Source organism: Larimichthys crocea, chromosome XII (assembly GCF_000972845.2).
Source record: "Larimichthys crocea isolate SSNF chromosome XII, L_crocea_2.0, whole genome shotgun sequence".
Taxonomy (NCBI): domain Eukaryota; kingdom Metazoa; phylum Chordata; class Actinopteri; family Sciaenidae; genus Larimichthys; species Larimichthys crocea.
This window is the reverse complement of record NC_040022.1, coordinates 7,382,825-7,398,925: the sequence shown is the minus strand read 5'-3', so window position 1 is coordinate 7,398,925 and position 16,101 is coordinate 7,382,825. Positions and strand designations below refer to the sequence as shown.

At 41.9% G+C, this 16,101-nt stretch overlaps 2 protein-coding genes across 2 annotated transcripts; both read left to right on the top strand.

Moving 5' to 3' along the window:
- Positions 1-383: 383 nt before the first annotated feature.
- On the top strand, positions 384-7,452 carry kat2a (K(lysine) acetyltransferase 2A). The gene is made up of 19 exons (XM_010739787.3): positions 384-400; positions 697-980; positions 1,244-1,367; positions 1,457-1,602; positions 1,693-1,782; positions 1,883-2,064; positions 2,154-2,345; positions 2,473-2,579; positions 2,725-2,829; positions 2,949-3,085; positions 3,164-3,372; positions 3,507-3,633; positions 3,742-3,852; positions 3,939-4,082; positions 4,179-4,293; positions 4,377-4,413; positions 4,989-5,052; positions 5,142-5,226; positions 5,358-7,452. Exons 2-19 carry the CDS (start codon positions 756-758, stop codon positions 5,549-5,551), a joined length of 2,394 nt encoding a protein of 797 aa, XP_010738089.1. The 5' UTR covers positions 384-400; positions 697-755; the 3' UTR covers positions 5,552-7,452.
- A 2,047-nt stretch (positions 7,453-9,499) lies between these two features.
- On the top strand, positions 9,500-13,970 carry dhx58 (DEXH (Asp-Glu-X-His) box polypeptide 58). The gene is made up of 12 exons (XM_010739799.3): positions 9,500-9,655; positions 9,857-10,046; positions 10,195-10,399; positions 10,486-10,676; positions 10,774-10,887; positions 11,369-11,501; positions 11,602-11,781; positions 11,896-12,146; positions 12,241-12,552; positions 12,642-12,832; positions 12,927-13,026; positions 13,146-13,970. The coding sequence occupies exons 2-12, from the start codon at positions 9,870-9,872 to the stop codon at positions 13,329-13,331; spliced, it is 2,040 nt and encodes a 679-aa protein (XP_010738101.3). The 5' UTR covers positions 9,500-9,655; positions 9,857-9,869; the 3' UTR covers positions 13,332-13,970.
- The last annotated feature ends 2,131 nt before the right edge of the window (positions 13,971-16,101 follow it).

The window sequence follows — 16,101 nt, the reverse complement described above, 5'->3', positions numbered from 1 at the left end:
ATAGTCACGTTATTTTGAAAGGTTCTAACCGGAAGTCCCAGCGTGACATTAAGGCTGCATTAATTATTTTAACGTTGTGTTGCAGTTCCTAACTGTGGCCACTGGAGGGCGCACGAAGTGACGCTGTTGTTTTACATAACGTACCATGACATCCTCTAATATTATTATAATATTATAATTATAAACGCTTATAAGTCAGCCATCGACTCTAAAAGGTCTGTACATATTTATTATTTGACCAGTGAGCGCCTTTACTTTCAATATAGCCAAACATGTAGTTGCGCAATGTGACCACTTGAGGGCGCTGGACATATATGGACGAGCATCAAGCTAGACATAATAGCATACTAACCATTTCCGGTATGAACATTGAAAATAAAAGGTTTTGATACGTAGAGAGGTAACAAGAATGAGGATGATTATGCTTGAAGTTGAATGTCTTTGTATTGTAATGATTGCATGAATTTAACGTAATTTAAGGATGCTAAAGCGAGTAATTAATACATCTTGTTGTTATATTTCTGCTTTGAAATATTAATAACGTGTTGAAAAAAAATCTTTTTCGAGCGTAAAATCACTCGCGCGTAGTCTTTGCATCCTTTTATGCACACGGTTTAAACGAAACAAACAAAAACAAACAAACAACATTTCCACTTTTACTGTGGCAAAACTCTAAAATCCGATTTTACCGACCAGCACGTGAAGGCAGCGCGTGAGCTGAACCGGAGCGCAGGCGGAGGCGCAGCAGCGTGGAGATGTCGGACCCGGCGGCGCAGGCCTTGCAACCCCGGCTTCTCCAAGCCCAGTCTGCTGGGTCAGCTGGGTCCAGTACTGCCGCGACAGGCTCTGGGTCAGGCAACAGCGACCCTGCCAGACCGGGACTGAGCCAGCAACAGCGTGCAAGCCAGAAGAAAGCCCAAGTCCGAGCGTTCCCACGGGCGAAAAAGCTCGAGAAACTTGGCGTATTCTCCGCATGCAAGGTAGCTAGCTCGGCTAGCCAAAGTTCACCACAACAAAGCAGTGTTTCTGCGTTGTTAGCGTCGGTGCAGCGCCGCACACAGACACACAAACAAACAACGTCACGTAATTGTTAACTTTTGAAGCTAGCTAGCCGCCTGGCTGTAAACACTTGTGTTATTCACGCACTGCCTGCTAGCTGCACTTGAACGTTTCACGTACGCAGCTGAGTCACTGACTGAATGCGGCTTTATTCACTGTTATGAACGTGTCGTCTTCTTCTCAGGCTATTGACACATGCAAGTGCAATGGATGGAAGAACCCAAACCCACCGTCAGCCACACGGCTGGACCTGCAGCAGCAAGCGGCCAGCCTGAGCGAGCCGTGCCGCAGCTGTGGACATGCTCTGGGTACAAACACACTCCGTCTGCTGTAGCTCATAAAGCTGTGTTTAAAAGTAGCTTGTTGTCTGACAGCATGCGTGTTTTGTGCTTTACAGCTGATCATGTGTCCCACTTGGAGAACGTGTCAGAGGATGAGATTAACAGGCTGCTGGGGATGGTGGTGGACGTGGAGAACCTTTTCATGTCCGTACACAAAGAGGAGGACACTGACACCAAACAGGTCTACTTCTACCTTTTCAAGGTGAGCAGAGGTGTTTTTTGTGTAAGAGGTGACGCAAGATCGATCGACAGCAGTGTGAGCTCAGTCAATGTTTCTTTTTTTTTCTCTTAGCTGCTGAGGAAATGCATCTTGCAGATGAGCCAGCCGGTCGTGGAGGGATCTCTTGGGAGTCCGCCGTTTGAAAAGCCCAACATCGAGCAGGTGAACACGAAACAAACGGCGTCACGATGTCGAGCCGTAGCTGGAAAAAGAAGCATCTGCCTAATTTTCACCATCTTTTCTGTTTCCTTCTCCTCTAAAGGGGGTTTTGAATTTCGTTCAGTATAAGTTCAGCCACCTGGCACCGAAGGAAAGGCAGACCATGTTTGAGCTGTCGAAGATGTTTCTCCTGTGCCTAAATTACTGGAAGCTGGAGACGCCGACGCAGTATCGCCAGCGCACCCAGAAAGACGACGGGACGGCGTACAAAGTGGACTACACCAGGTGTGTGACTGAAAGACAGATATGTGCTTCCACTTGTTCTGATTCCAGCGATGGATGCTGATATCGAATATTTTCCTTGTGACTTCCAGATGGCTGTGCTACTGCCACGTCCCCCAGAGTAACGACAGCCTACCACGCTACGAAACCACTCACGTGTTCGGCCGCAGCTTGCTCAAGTCCATCTTTACTGTGACCCGACGCCAGCTCCTGGAGAAGTTCAGAGTGGAGAAGGACAAACTGCTGCCGGAGAAACGCACACTTATCCTCACACACTTCCCCAAGTAAGGGCAGCTCCCCTCGACATAGAACACAGTTTCATTCATTACCACAGCCCCCCTCCTCATAGCCAGGGTCCTCTGCTCATATTTGCCTTTTTGAAATATCATTTTATGCCACTAATGTCATCAGGTTCTTGTCCATGCTGGAGGAAGAAATCTACGGTGAGAATTCGCCCATCTGGGAGGCCGACTTCACCATGCCGGCCTCAGACGGGACACAGCTGGGACATCAGACAGGTGAGGGTGCACGGCCATATCGTCATTTAGCTTTTAGAAGTATACACGTGTATCTACACTTTATCTATAATGTGAAATAAACTATATGCTGTTACAGTTCCTGTTGTGTGGTTTGTAATGAATCTGTGATGTTTCTCTCCTGCAGTGATCAGTCCTGCTGCAGTGTCCGGCTCCCCTTCTCTGCCCAAAGGTCTGAGCAGCATCTCCTCTCTGGGCAGCATGGACACCGGAGGCGCAGAGCCCATCATAGGTCTGTCACCTTTCTCCCAGACACTCTGTAGTTAACAAACCGTCTGATGGCTTTCACGTCTTTTGTTAGCCGTCTCCTCTCGTCGCTTTGATCTTTGAGTTATGTCGATGTCTGTTCAGGGGAAAAACGTAAACTTCCGGAGGCGTTGACTCTCGAGGATGCCAAGCGGATCCGTGTGATGGGAGACATTCCCATGGAGCTGGTCAATGAAGTCATGATGACGATCACCGACCCTGCTGCTATGCTCGGACCAGAGGTAAGTCGTGTAATCTCGGGTGAAGACGTGCGTTGTCACAAACGTAGACTGCAGTGCTCACAGTTTATGTTTTCATAGACTAATCTGCTGACGCCTAACGCTGCCCGTGATGAGACTGCCAGGCTGGAGGAAAGGCGGGGAATCATAGAGTTCCACGTCATTGGAAACTCGCTTTCCCAGAAGTCCAACAAGAAGATCCTGATGTGGCTGGTTGGCCTGCAGAATGTCTTCTCTCATCAATTACCTCGCATGCCCAAAGAATACATCACACGGCTGGTGTTCGACCCGTAAGTACATGTTCTCATACCAACGGGCGTCATGTTGTGAGCTGTTCTGACGTCTCGCTGACGTCTCGCTGACGTCTCGCTGACGTCTCGCTGACGTCTCACTGACGTCTCGCTGACGTCTCTGTCTTCCACAGGAAGCACAAGACCCTCGCCCTTATCAAAGATGGCCGCGTCATTGGTGGCATCTGTTTTAGGATGTTTCCCACTCAGGGCTTCACAGAGATCGTCTTCTGTGCCGTCACATCCAACGAGCAAGTTAAGGTACATCATAACCATTTGACCTACAAGTGCTTGATTGGTCTTTGCTTAAGACATGTATGTAGACATGTTTTTTTGACATCCTCTTTTCTCTTGTCTTTTTAACGTAAGGGCTACGGTACCCACCTGATGAACCACCTGAAGGAGTATCACATCAAACACAACATCCTCTATTTCCTCACTTACGCTGACGAGTACGCCATCGGCTACTTCAAGAAGCAGGTACCGCAGGCGTGACCTGGAAATTAGCTCTACCCGCGCGCTCTCCATCCGTCCTGTCCTCTCGGTAATTAGTTCTTTCCTCGCAGGGCTTTTCCAAAGACATCAAAGTGCCGAAGAGTCGATACCTGGGATACATCAAAGACTACGAGGGAGCGACCCTCATGGAGTGCGAGCTGAACCCGAGGATCCCCTACACCGAGCTCTCTCATATCATTAAAAGACAGAAGGAGGTACATGAGATTTTTCTAATTAAAGCAAAAACATGTTTCCTGTTGAGAATCCTTTTTTTGTTTTTAATAACTCGTGAATCTTAAATGTCCTAACAGATTATCAAGAAGCTGATTGAGAGGAAACAGAGCCAGATCAGAAAGGTTTACCCCGGTCTCACCTGCTTCAAAGAGGGTGTACGACAGATCCCAGTGGAGAGCATCCCAGGCATAAGTGAGTGTTTGATGTGTGTGCAATGGAAAAAATATATATTTTTTAAAAACGTATTATGTTACTTACAAGTGTTTTTCTTCCAGGAGAGACGGGCTGGAAACCCAGTAGCAAGGACAAAGGGTAAACTTTGACTATATAATATTTAAATCATTGTATTGAGACGCTTGTGTTCTTGCTGATGCAATGATAGCTCTGTGTGCTGCTGCTGCCTGCCACAGCCTTTTATGATACTACCAGTGGAGGGCACCAACAAACCAGACATGTAGAAATTCTACACATCGTGGCTTTAATGTTTTTTTATTTATCTGCTACAGAGACACTTTGCAGTCAACAAGTTAAAGTTACAAGTCCAGAAATACACTAAGGTTGTCACATTATCAGAATTTCAAACTTTGATACTATTATTGAAAAAAGAACAACACTCAACACCTCTTTAAAAACCACTGCAAAACAAGTACTAAACTCACAAAATATATTTTTCTTTTTTTAAATGAACAATCTGCACAAAAAGTCAATGAACACATATTTACATATAAAATATATAAAAACTAGTACATGGTTACATATACATGTTACTTTGTGCGTCCACTTTGTGTACTGCAAAAACAAATCTGGTGTTTGTACACAGCCTGATTAGAGTAATCTCATTTGTGGCTAATATTTCACTCATTTATCATTGATTCCACGTTTTGCAGGAAAGAGGTGAAAGATCCTGATGTGTTGTACAACATGTTGAAGAACCTCCTGGCCCAGATAAAGGTAAGGGTCAGACTGAAACACACACACACACACACACACACACACACACACCTTGCAGGAGTAACACAGACTGACACTAATCTCTACAGACTCATCCTGATGCCTGGCCTTTCATGGAACCAGTGAAAAAATCCGAAGCTCCAGATTACTACGAGATCATTCGGTTTCCCATCGGTCAGTGAGCATCTCTTTTAATTATACAGCAGCCATTTTAATTCCTGTACTTCCCTGTATGTGTCACACAAGCCATTTAATTTTTAACTCCCATTGGGTTCTGCTCCTTCTGTTTTTTTTTGCTCCCACAGACTTGAAGACCATGACAGAGAGACTAAAGAACAGATACTACGTGACCAAGAAGCTTTTCATTGCCGACCTGCAGCGAATCATCACCAACTGTCGCGAGTACAACCCTCCAGACAGCGAGTACTGCAAGTGTGCCAACACCTTGGAGAAGTTCTTCTACTTCAAATTAAAAGACGGAGGCCTGATCGAGAAATGAACTCGGCCACAGAATTATTTAGCGATTTCAAACAAGACGGGGAGCGACTTTCATAGCAGCCACTCGCAAGGAGCAGATCATGAGGACAGCATCGCTAGCTATTGTCATATCTGAGTTAATAAAAGGGTATGTACACGAGGGGATTGTTGGACAAACATAACAGAGGGTTGTTTGGAAATATCAGAGCCAGGTGAGCATTACAAAGTGTCCAAATGACATTACCGTTCCCCTTAAAGTTATCCTCTGTCATTCATTCTTTTCCAGTACTCACAGTGGGTTAATAATCTACATATACGTGTTTCATTAAGTGTACCAAAGTTATAGGTCCAAGTTATAACAATGCCGCACTTTCCACACTTATTTATAGTATGATTGAACCTGATTTTGTCGCGTTTAATGACAGTCTTTCATTCCAATTTGCTTAAAACTCGTCACGTGAGCAGATGTGTATGTAGTGTAGAGTTTTTAATCACAGGAAACTGGACCTCGGGACCTAAAGCCACGTTGCCTTCCGTTACTGACAGACACTTGAACATCCCAGCCATCTTCATGGGTTTTAATGAGAAACGTTCTCTGAGGGGTGAAGTCCAGAGAGCAGTGTTTTTACTCTCGAGTAGCCTTCAAAGTATTTAATCAGTCAATTGGATTAAAATCTAATGAATAAAATTGTTAAAGTACTTTTAACATTTTCTGATTTTAGCTACTCCAAAGTGAGCATTTGTTGCCTTTTTTCATTCCAGCATATTGAATATCTTTGGATAAAAAAAAAAAAAGGGAACGTATCATTTGGGCATCATTTATTTATTTTTAATCATAACTAAATGATTGATTATGAAAACCCCACAGATTACCCAACAATCATTTGTTGCAGCTCTACTCTTGAGTAGCACGAGACACTGCGAGTGATGGACTGGGCGTCAAATATTCCCAGCACTTTTGTGCTAAACAAAATAATTTCCCAGATCGTTGCCTTCAAGAAAACACTGTTGTTTTCATGTTGACAACAACATAATATACTTCTTTGTACAGTAAATATGCTTACATACTGTTTATACACCATTTTCCACTGGCAGGGTTTTATTGCAAACCATTTAGGATGAGGTCACACCATTGGTATAGCTTTTACCGTGCTTGCAGGTGATACTGTAGTTGTTGGCATTGATTTGTTTTGTTGCTCTGTAGTACAGTCACTTCCACGCACACACATATGCTAAGTAGTCTATTTAGTGTACAGCCACATGTTTGTGGTGGTCACAGGTTTACTGGATAGTTTATGTTGAAGGCCTGAACGTGGTGGGGAGAAGCTGAGCAGCAGTCCTCACGGTGATCCAGGGCTTTTAGAAAGAAGATAACTGTTTTATTTATCACACCATACACAAGCTGTAAGTGGGTGTTAATGCATGGCTGACAGTTTACAATTTGAATTCATAAAAGAAAATACTTTTTTGTTTTGTTTTTGTCTTACAAACATTGTAAAGAACTGTTAAACACACGTCCTTGTCAAACGGAGTGCTTCCTGAGACGCATCCACTTCTTTTCTAGGAAGTAACTGTCTGTCCAATGCTGGTTGAGCCTGCTTGTTGAATGTTCCATTGACTTGTGTGTGCGTGTATGTGTTTGTGTGTGCGTGAGTGTGTGTGTGTTTATTTTGTACTTAAATCATGACTAGCTTTGAATTACTGAAGTGATGTCAGTGTTGCATTATTCAGGGTTGCGTACTTCTCCCTCAATCTACCTATGCTGCATTTCAGATTTTCTTAAAAAGGTCAGTCTGAGTGAACTTTCCACCTGTTTGAGGATGGCTACTGTCTCTAGTTATGGTATAAATGCCATTTACTGTAACTGTAATACTGTTCATGACAATAAAGTTTTTTTTTTTTTTAATAAACAAGTCATAGTTATGCAGGTGCTTTTCTAACTGCCATTTACAGTGAAAACAACAGCGGGGTGATGAGTCACTTGTAGGTTTAGTTTGAACATGTATAAAGATTTCGGGGAATTTCAAAGTTTACGAAATAAAAATATTTTCATTTGTGATTTCAAAAGGAGCCACGAGAATAGGATGGTGTGGGCTGTCGATTGGCTAAGTTGGTAGAGCATCATCCCCATGTGCGAGGGTTCAGTCCTTGCCGTGGTGGCCCAGGGTTCGAGTACGACCTGTGGGCCTTTGCAGCACATCATTCCCCTATCTCTCTCTCTCCACACACTCTTCAGCTGTCTCTATCAAGATGAAGCTTAAAAAGGCTGAAAAAAATATCTTTAAAAAAACAAAAACAGGATGAAGGTGTTCTGGTCTACTTGAGAGTGACATGATTAAAAAACAAAGACATGCAATATATGATGGATGTTTGTGTTGCAAATAGACTAATATAATAAATCCAACAGTGACAATAGCTTATATCTAATTTCATGTATTATTACAGTACAACAGTCGTTTCTTTAATTTGTTTATCCAGGCTGATCACTTCTGATTAACCAGTTTTAATTAAGTATTTACATTTACTATGCTACATTTGTGTTGGTGCAAATTTGGCGGAGGAAAGCATGACTACTACCTTAACTGCCTTTAATGTCTACTTTAAAGGATTATACTTCTGTCTGTGTAACATGTTCTTTTTAAGTACTAAAAAGTTCTTCTCTTTTCCTGTGCCTTTGTTTTTGGGTGTGGAGCAGCAGGCCATAGGTTTCGCTTTCCTGATGTAAGGCAAAGCAGGCAGGGCCCAGTCAGGGTATGCAGTATGCAAAACTTAAAGTATATGGTAGCGTCTCCCTTTTCACTTTGACTAAAAGACCTAAACTGTAAAACACATATAGAGAATCAGAATCAGGTTAGGTTTTTACATACAGGGAATTTGCCTCGATTTAGTGGAAAATAAATCTGCTAGTCTAAATATAAATATAAGCTGTTGTTCCTCCAGAGCCTCCCTCAGTAGGGCCCCTGTCCTGACTCATGAACAAAGGTTTTAGTTTTGTTTCTCTGTAGAACACAGCTGATCATAACCGGATTTAAAACCACAGTAATTATTAAGTACTGTCTGCTGTGACTCACTTGACAGACAAACAGAGGGCTTTATTGATCCCCGAAGGGAAATTATTTTGTTGCAGCAGCATTACAAGTAACAACACAGAACAGGCACACACTATATACAGGCATGAGGTAAAATATTTGGTGACAACAATATAAATAATAAACTCTAAGGACGAAGTACATATGGTTCTACCTATAAAAATATACATATGGACTCTTGTGCAATAACTTGTGCATTGTGAAAACTTACACCCAAACACCCAGTACTTACCACAAGTTACACCCAGAATGTAATGTAACTTAAGCATGCATTTTCCTGCTTGTATTATTCTTATACTCAGATTGTTGATAGTGATATTATTTCTCAATGGATATTGCATCTGGTCCAGAAGATATTTACAAGAAGTAACAAGATGTATTGTCAAAATGGCAACTAGTTGGATAAAAAAACAACTATTTTTGCATATTTATAATATATTTAATACTTGCTCTGTTCTTTAGTTTTTACCATTATACACTGTTAGTGCAGCTTGACTCAAATTCTAATGTTTCACTAGTAGCCAAGTCCTGTGGAACAATGACATGCCTCTGATATCAGCTGCAGACTAACTAGAGGGAAGAAAACATGAAGTTAAGTAAGACAGCCACGCGGATTCCCGGAACCAACACAAGAAACAGCTGTAGGTTTTGTTTTCCTGATGCAGTGAAGAACAAGATAGGGCCCAGTGAGGGTACATGCAAAAACTGAGGAAGTGTTCAGCACCTCAGCTGTGAGCCGTACACACAGAGTAAATATAGAGATGAATTATTATAATAAGCTTAGATGTCTTTCTTTTAAAAGAGAGTTATGAAAGACCTATTTTATGTTGGTGTAGCTCAGACTTCTCCTGTCACTGCATAATGTTATTATCTGTTGGCCCACAGAGCCTCCCTTAGTAGGAGTCCAGAGGGCTTTTAGTTTCGTTTTTGAATCTCTGCGTCACAGGGCTGATCACAAATGAGTTTAAAAACCCCTCCACCACAGTGTGCTGGCAGACAGTGAACAGGAAGGAGCTGCAGAAACACACAGCTGAGTGGTGAGTTACTAAATCTCTAAAAGCTTGATCTATCTCTAACATCTTAAAGGTAAATACAATGACTCAGCAGATTGTCTCTTAGAAACTGTACTCTAATGTAGCAGACTTCTTGGTGTTCATGATCACATTTATAATGTACCGGCATGAGCTATTGTCCATTTATTTTCTACTGTGCTGGAATTCTGATGTGTTGTCAAACAGGAGGAATTATACAATGGCAGACTTGGCACTGTATACATACCAGGAGGAAGTGGTCCAAAGGGCTCTCCGGGGAGAGAACATAATTATTTGGCTGCCAACGGGAGGTGGAAAGACCAGGGCAGCTGTGTATGTGGCCAAAAGGCATCTGGAGACCACACAGAAGGCTAAGGTGGTGGTCCTGGTAAACAAGGTACACAAAGTGCACACAACAGACAGGACAAGCAGAGTAGAGAATCATTTTCATAATAAAAAGAACAAAACAGCAGTTATTTTTTTTACAAATAGTATAGCTGAAGAAGGTTAAATGCAAAGTGTTTTTGATGTCTTCTACACTGTAGGTTCACCTCGTAGAGCAACATTACAACAAAGAGTTCATGCCTCACCTGGGTTCGAAATACGACCTGGTGGCAGTCAGTGGAGTGAGTGAGGAGAAGGACTTCTTCGGTAAAGTGGTGCAGGACTCAGACGTGGTCATCTGCACAGCACAGATCTTGTATAACGCTCTGACTAACCAGGAGGAAAGCAAACATGTCGAGCTCTCAGGTCAGTAAAAGCGAGGTTATAACATATTTGATGATGATTGATGACTGATGATTGATAATTGATGATGATTTCTTGATTCCTTACAGATATTACTCTACTGATAATTGATGAGTGTCACCACACCAACAAGGATTCAGTCTACAACAAGGTAATGGGGTGCTATGTGGAGAAAAAGTTGAAAGGAGAGGGACCATTGCCACAGATCCTGGGTCTGACTGCATCACCAGGGACAGGGGGCGCAAAGATCCTGGACAAGGCTGTGGATCATGTACTGCAGGTCAGGGTTTACCTATTCGCCTTGATCTCCTCCACCTCTCTGTCTTTTTTTCTTCTTCTTCTTCTTCATCATCGTCATCATCTTTTCCCACTCTCAGATTTGTGCCAACCTGGACTCAGCCATAGTTTCAACTAAACTCTATGCCCCTGAGCTGAAGGAGAAAGTACCCAGACCCATCAAGACGTTTGACATTGTGGAGAAAAGGCCTGAGGTAAGCAGATTTTATTTTTTATTTTTTAGAAATTTGAAAAATGTCTAAACAAAAACAGGTGCTCTAATTAATCCACACCCCAAATGACCAGACCGACCAGGAGACAAAAAGATAAACGGGCTAAAAGCAACAGCCTGCACTCATTTTCATCTGGATTAAAATACATTATATATGTTGGAAAATAGTTGCTGAAAACATGTGAAAAGACTTTGAATGATACATTACTGAAATGTGGAGTTAAAAACTGTTTTTCACCTTTTTTTTTTGGGCAGTCCTTAAGGGTGGCTCGATGACACACTGAGGCCACCCTGAGCATACCCCGGCACCCCTAGCAGAGAGATAGGGTTTAATTCATGTCGCCCAGAGCACATATTGATTCTTACTTTACACAGACTTTAAGTCATCAAAATTGTTTCAGAGATGCTAATCACACAACAATTCTATGTATAGTCAACACAAAAGCACATTTTTTTTCTCTTAGGATCCATTTGGGGATCATCTGAAGTGGATGATGCAGCTGATTCATGACTACATGAACCTACCTCCAGACTTCAGACTGAGAGAGTGTGGCACACAAGAGTATGAAGCGGATGTGGTGATTTTAGAGCAGCGTGGTAAGAACGCAGTTTCTTTATTGATCCTGTAATGTAATGCTGTAGTTTTGAGGGTTGTGCTGCTGTTGATGCTCAGACATAATGTGTATATTTGAATCAGGAGTAAGAGAGGACAACAGGCTGCTAGCACAATGTGCACTCCACCTCAGACAGTACAACGATGCCCTGCTCATCAACGACACCCTGCGGATGATGGATGCTTATCACTCCCTATTCGAGTTCTACGCGACCACTACAGAAATTGATGGAACAGACTTGTTCCTGACAGGACTTTTCAATGGTAGGAATCCTGAAGTATGAGTTATTTGTCTGTATTTGGCTGCATTTGCATTCAGATTAAGCCTGCAGTGGAATTTTATCACAATTTATCACAACGATTAATATCTTTACACAGAGAATGAGGTAGAGCTGAGGAAACTGGCAGGGACTCCTCTCTATGAAAACCCGAAGATGTCTAAACTTGAGAGCACTCTGCTAAAACAGTTTGATCCAAGTGTGAAATCCAGGGGGATCCTCTTCAGTAAAACCCGTAAAAGCACCCGCTGCCTACATGACTGGGTCCTCAACAACAAAGACTTACAGAAGGCTGGCATCAAGGCTGCTGTCCTTACTGGGGCTGGCAACGGGATCAGTTACATGACACAGGTGTCCTAACTTATGAAATTTGAATCATTTCGGTTATAGATCTTTTTTTTCCCTGTTTTTTTTTTTATCACTTACATGCATAATTCCCTTGCAGAGCGAGCAGGCGGACACAATCCGCAATTTCCGCAAAGGTACTCTCAACCTCCTGATCTCTACCAGTGTGGCTGAAGAAGGCCTTGACATCCCTGAATGCAACCTGGTGGTACGCTATGGACTGCTTACTAATGAGATTGCCCAGCAGCAGGCCAGCGGACGTGCTCGGGCAAGAGACAGCCAGTATTCAGTGGTCGCCCAGAAAGGTGGACGGGAAGTGCGTCGGGAGCTCATCAACGAGCATCTGGAAGAGCTGACCGGAAAAGCCATTGCTAAGATTCAAGACATGAGCCTCCATGAGTTTCGCAGAAAGGTGGGGGCGTGTTTCTGTGTCCATCTTCATCCCTTACTCTCACTGCTTAGTGTCTCTGCCATCACCTTTTCATTCTTCTTTGTCCCCAGATAACTCAACTCCAAACTGAGGCAGTCTGTTGCAGAAAGATTGCAGAGAGTCGCAAAATACAGAGAAGGAGTCGCAACACTGCTGATAGTATCAGCCTCTTGTGTCGAAACTGTTTCAAGCATGTGGCCTCTGGCAGTGACATTAAACTTGTTGACGGTGTGCACTATGTCAACGTCAATCCTGACTTTAAGTGAGTTGAATTCTTTATGGTGCAAGAGTATATTCATGCTAAACTCTTACAAAATGTCTTTTATCTTCTAAACATGGCTTATCTTTGCTCTCAGGAGACACTGCAGATTTGGTGGGCAGGTAATGATAGACAAGACTTTTGAGGACTGGGAGCCTGGGCGTATAATCTGTTGCAATAATGGTGGCTGCAACAAGGTACAGTAGACCCTCTGTCTATTCATTTAAAATTTAAAACCAGCTTCTGTCCTGCTCAAGGCTGGTTATCGACAGAGCTAATGTTGGTGTGTCCATTTTATCCTTATTTACACTCACAGGACTGGGGATTTGAGATGAAGTACAAGAAGGTTGCCCTCCTGCCCAATCTAGCCATTAAGAACTTTGCCCTGGAGACCCCTGATGGCAGAACGACCGTGAAGAAGTGGAAGGATGTCACTTTCACTGTTGAGGACTTCAGCTTTGAAGAATACTGCAATGACAACTTCCCTGACCTCTTTGATTGAGACACCAACAGGAGAATTTGTGCAGTTTTTTTCCCTCCCTCATTCCCTTCAGATGTTTTTATGTTTTGTTTTGTTTTTACCTCCAGAGCTCATTTAAGAGAAATCATGATTGTACTGTTTGGGGTGCTTAAATATGAAGACATCCTTTTTAAAAATGTATTTCCACATGTGCTAGCATTCATTTGTGCTGCCGGGTCAGTGAGGCAGCAGTGTGTAAAAACACATTATGCATCGATCATGCTTGAAATTAGCATGGCAGCTTTGTTTATGCCCAAGGTCCTAATGGCCTCTGCATGATTTTGTGTGGGTTTCTTTTGCTTCATCTCAAGTCATGCACAGAAACTAAGCACCATGGACCATGGAACTTTAACACTCACGATACGAGTCGTCACGAAGATGATTCCTCATGAATTCTCTTTTAGCTGTTTCAATGTTAACAGTAAATGCGAGTGACTGTAGTATGCAGATATTGCACATCATCTTAATGTATGTTAATATTTAAATGTTTTACAGGGGGTTCATTTGGACAATATTTTATCATTAACAAACATTTAAATGGTTACTTTTAATTTGCTTCGGCACTGTCTTATAACAACAAATTATGGAAATAAAATAAAATGAATATGAACTAAAATGAAATATGCATTCTTCTTGAAATGACACAGATCTTTTGTAAGCATGTGCCTTTATTGACCACAAGGTGTCAGTGTTGGTTAGCCAATCAAGCCAGATGCAGTTTCTGTACCTCTGTTACCTCCAACAAATGGTGTGAATAAAGCCAGACAATTTTTTTTCTCTGGTGTTTCTCAAACACATGCTCAGTGGCTTGATTTGCTGTAAAAATGAGGTTAAGGAAGAGCTCACACTCACCAAACTTGAGCAAGGCAGTCTGTCCCCAAACTGCTTCAATAGAGCAGCTCATTTGTCGCTAGTACAAGATGGTTGGTTACAGTCTCCAGATGTGTGCACGACATCATGTTAGTCAGTTCTAAGTATTTTCATGCATTAGTTCAGATATAAACTGGTTTCTTTTTATGTGACCGTTTCTTTATGTATTGTTTCACTACAAATATCTCTCAAACAACAATATCTGCAAAAGCTTGTCTTGTAGATTTTAAAATGTTTTGACTGCCGCAGCTCACTATACTTCTTCTGCAGTATATCAATACAGGGTTATGTATTTCAGCTTGGATCATTTAACACCATCTAAACAGTCTACATAGAAACGCTGATTTATTAGACTTGCAAATGTTAATTTAACACACTGGCTTCAAAGATGCATTTTAGGGAATAACTTCACTGCTTCTCAGAACCCTTACAGCTTGATTTAAGCTATCCCCAAAGGACGGATTTAGACAGCTAATCACAGAAAACAGTCTTTGCTGAAAATATTTACAGTTTAATTTTGCTGCTGTGTTTACATAGATGAATCAGGTTTGATATACAGCAGCACGGCTTCAGCTATAATGAGCAGTTTCCAAAACAAACCAAAATTATGAAACTAAAGCAACTGGTGAGGAAACCATTAATTAATAATTGGTTATATATTCACTTTTGACCCACAACACATCTTTGCGTGTCTCTTTCGGAAAGACATGATTAGGTCAACCTCAGTGTGTCACATGTGCCGTAATCCTTTCAAATCTGTCAGAAAGCTGGAGTGAGTAGTAGTGCCATGGACGTAATCACACTAAAAACAGGCTCTGCTCTGGTGTCATGTCTGACTTAGATTCAGACAGGCAGAGAGGAGCCGTGCAGTGTATGATTTACTCTGATCAGTCTCAGGCTCTATAATCAACACTGATTACTTCCTTTTACTTCCAAGCTCAGCACTCCATGCATCTTAATTGCAATTAGCTCTCTTCTGAAATTAAAGCAGCTTAGAGTCGTTATCGCAAAGGATAACGTGTGTTATGTGAATTTAGGGGATGCTACATTTATAGTTGGCTTTTCAGTGGTATCTAGGACACACACACACATCTGTTTGTCTACTGCATATGTCCCATCAAATACAGCACATGACCTCTATGAGTCAGTTTCAATTTCTTGGCACATCTTACAATTGACTGATGTCATGTGATCAGGTTTGTTTTCGGGGTTTTTTGCCATTATTTACAGTCTGAAATTTCCAATACATGACATAACTTATTTAAATACAACACTTGTCCAATTCATATTTCATAATTAATTTATGGGCATTCATTTAGAATGTGAAAACAAGATGTCGAAATGTCAAGATTTCTGCATGTTTTGACAGCACATGGATTAAAGCAAAAAAAAAAAAAAAATGTTTTTCAAGCTGCAGCCAAGTCATATTCCCCATTTGCAATTTGTGAAACATGTTACGGGTTACGTTACTTGACACCTGCTAAATAAATAACACAATGCACCTCTCCACCCATAACCATGTTCTCTAATGCAGCTATCAAGTTTAAATACTTGACTTATTGCTGATATTGCCAGTTTAATTTTTTTGTCTTTTCAGCGCAATATTCAAACTATGAAATGAAACTGAGATTCTTTCTGCAAAGCCTGTTTCACATTTTACTACTACACAGGACACGGTTAGCGAAGCTTAGCTTGGGATAAAGAGTAGAGTAGGTGGAAACAGTCAGCTCAAATTCTAATCAAAATTTTGAATATCAACACCTAAGACCTCAAAACAACAATTCTAGGCATTGTTATGACAACAGGCTCTATATGACTAGAAATGCTGTTCTGGACTTTGTTCATTCCACCCTGAGCACTGTGAGAGAAAGACACACCTTTG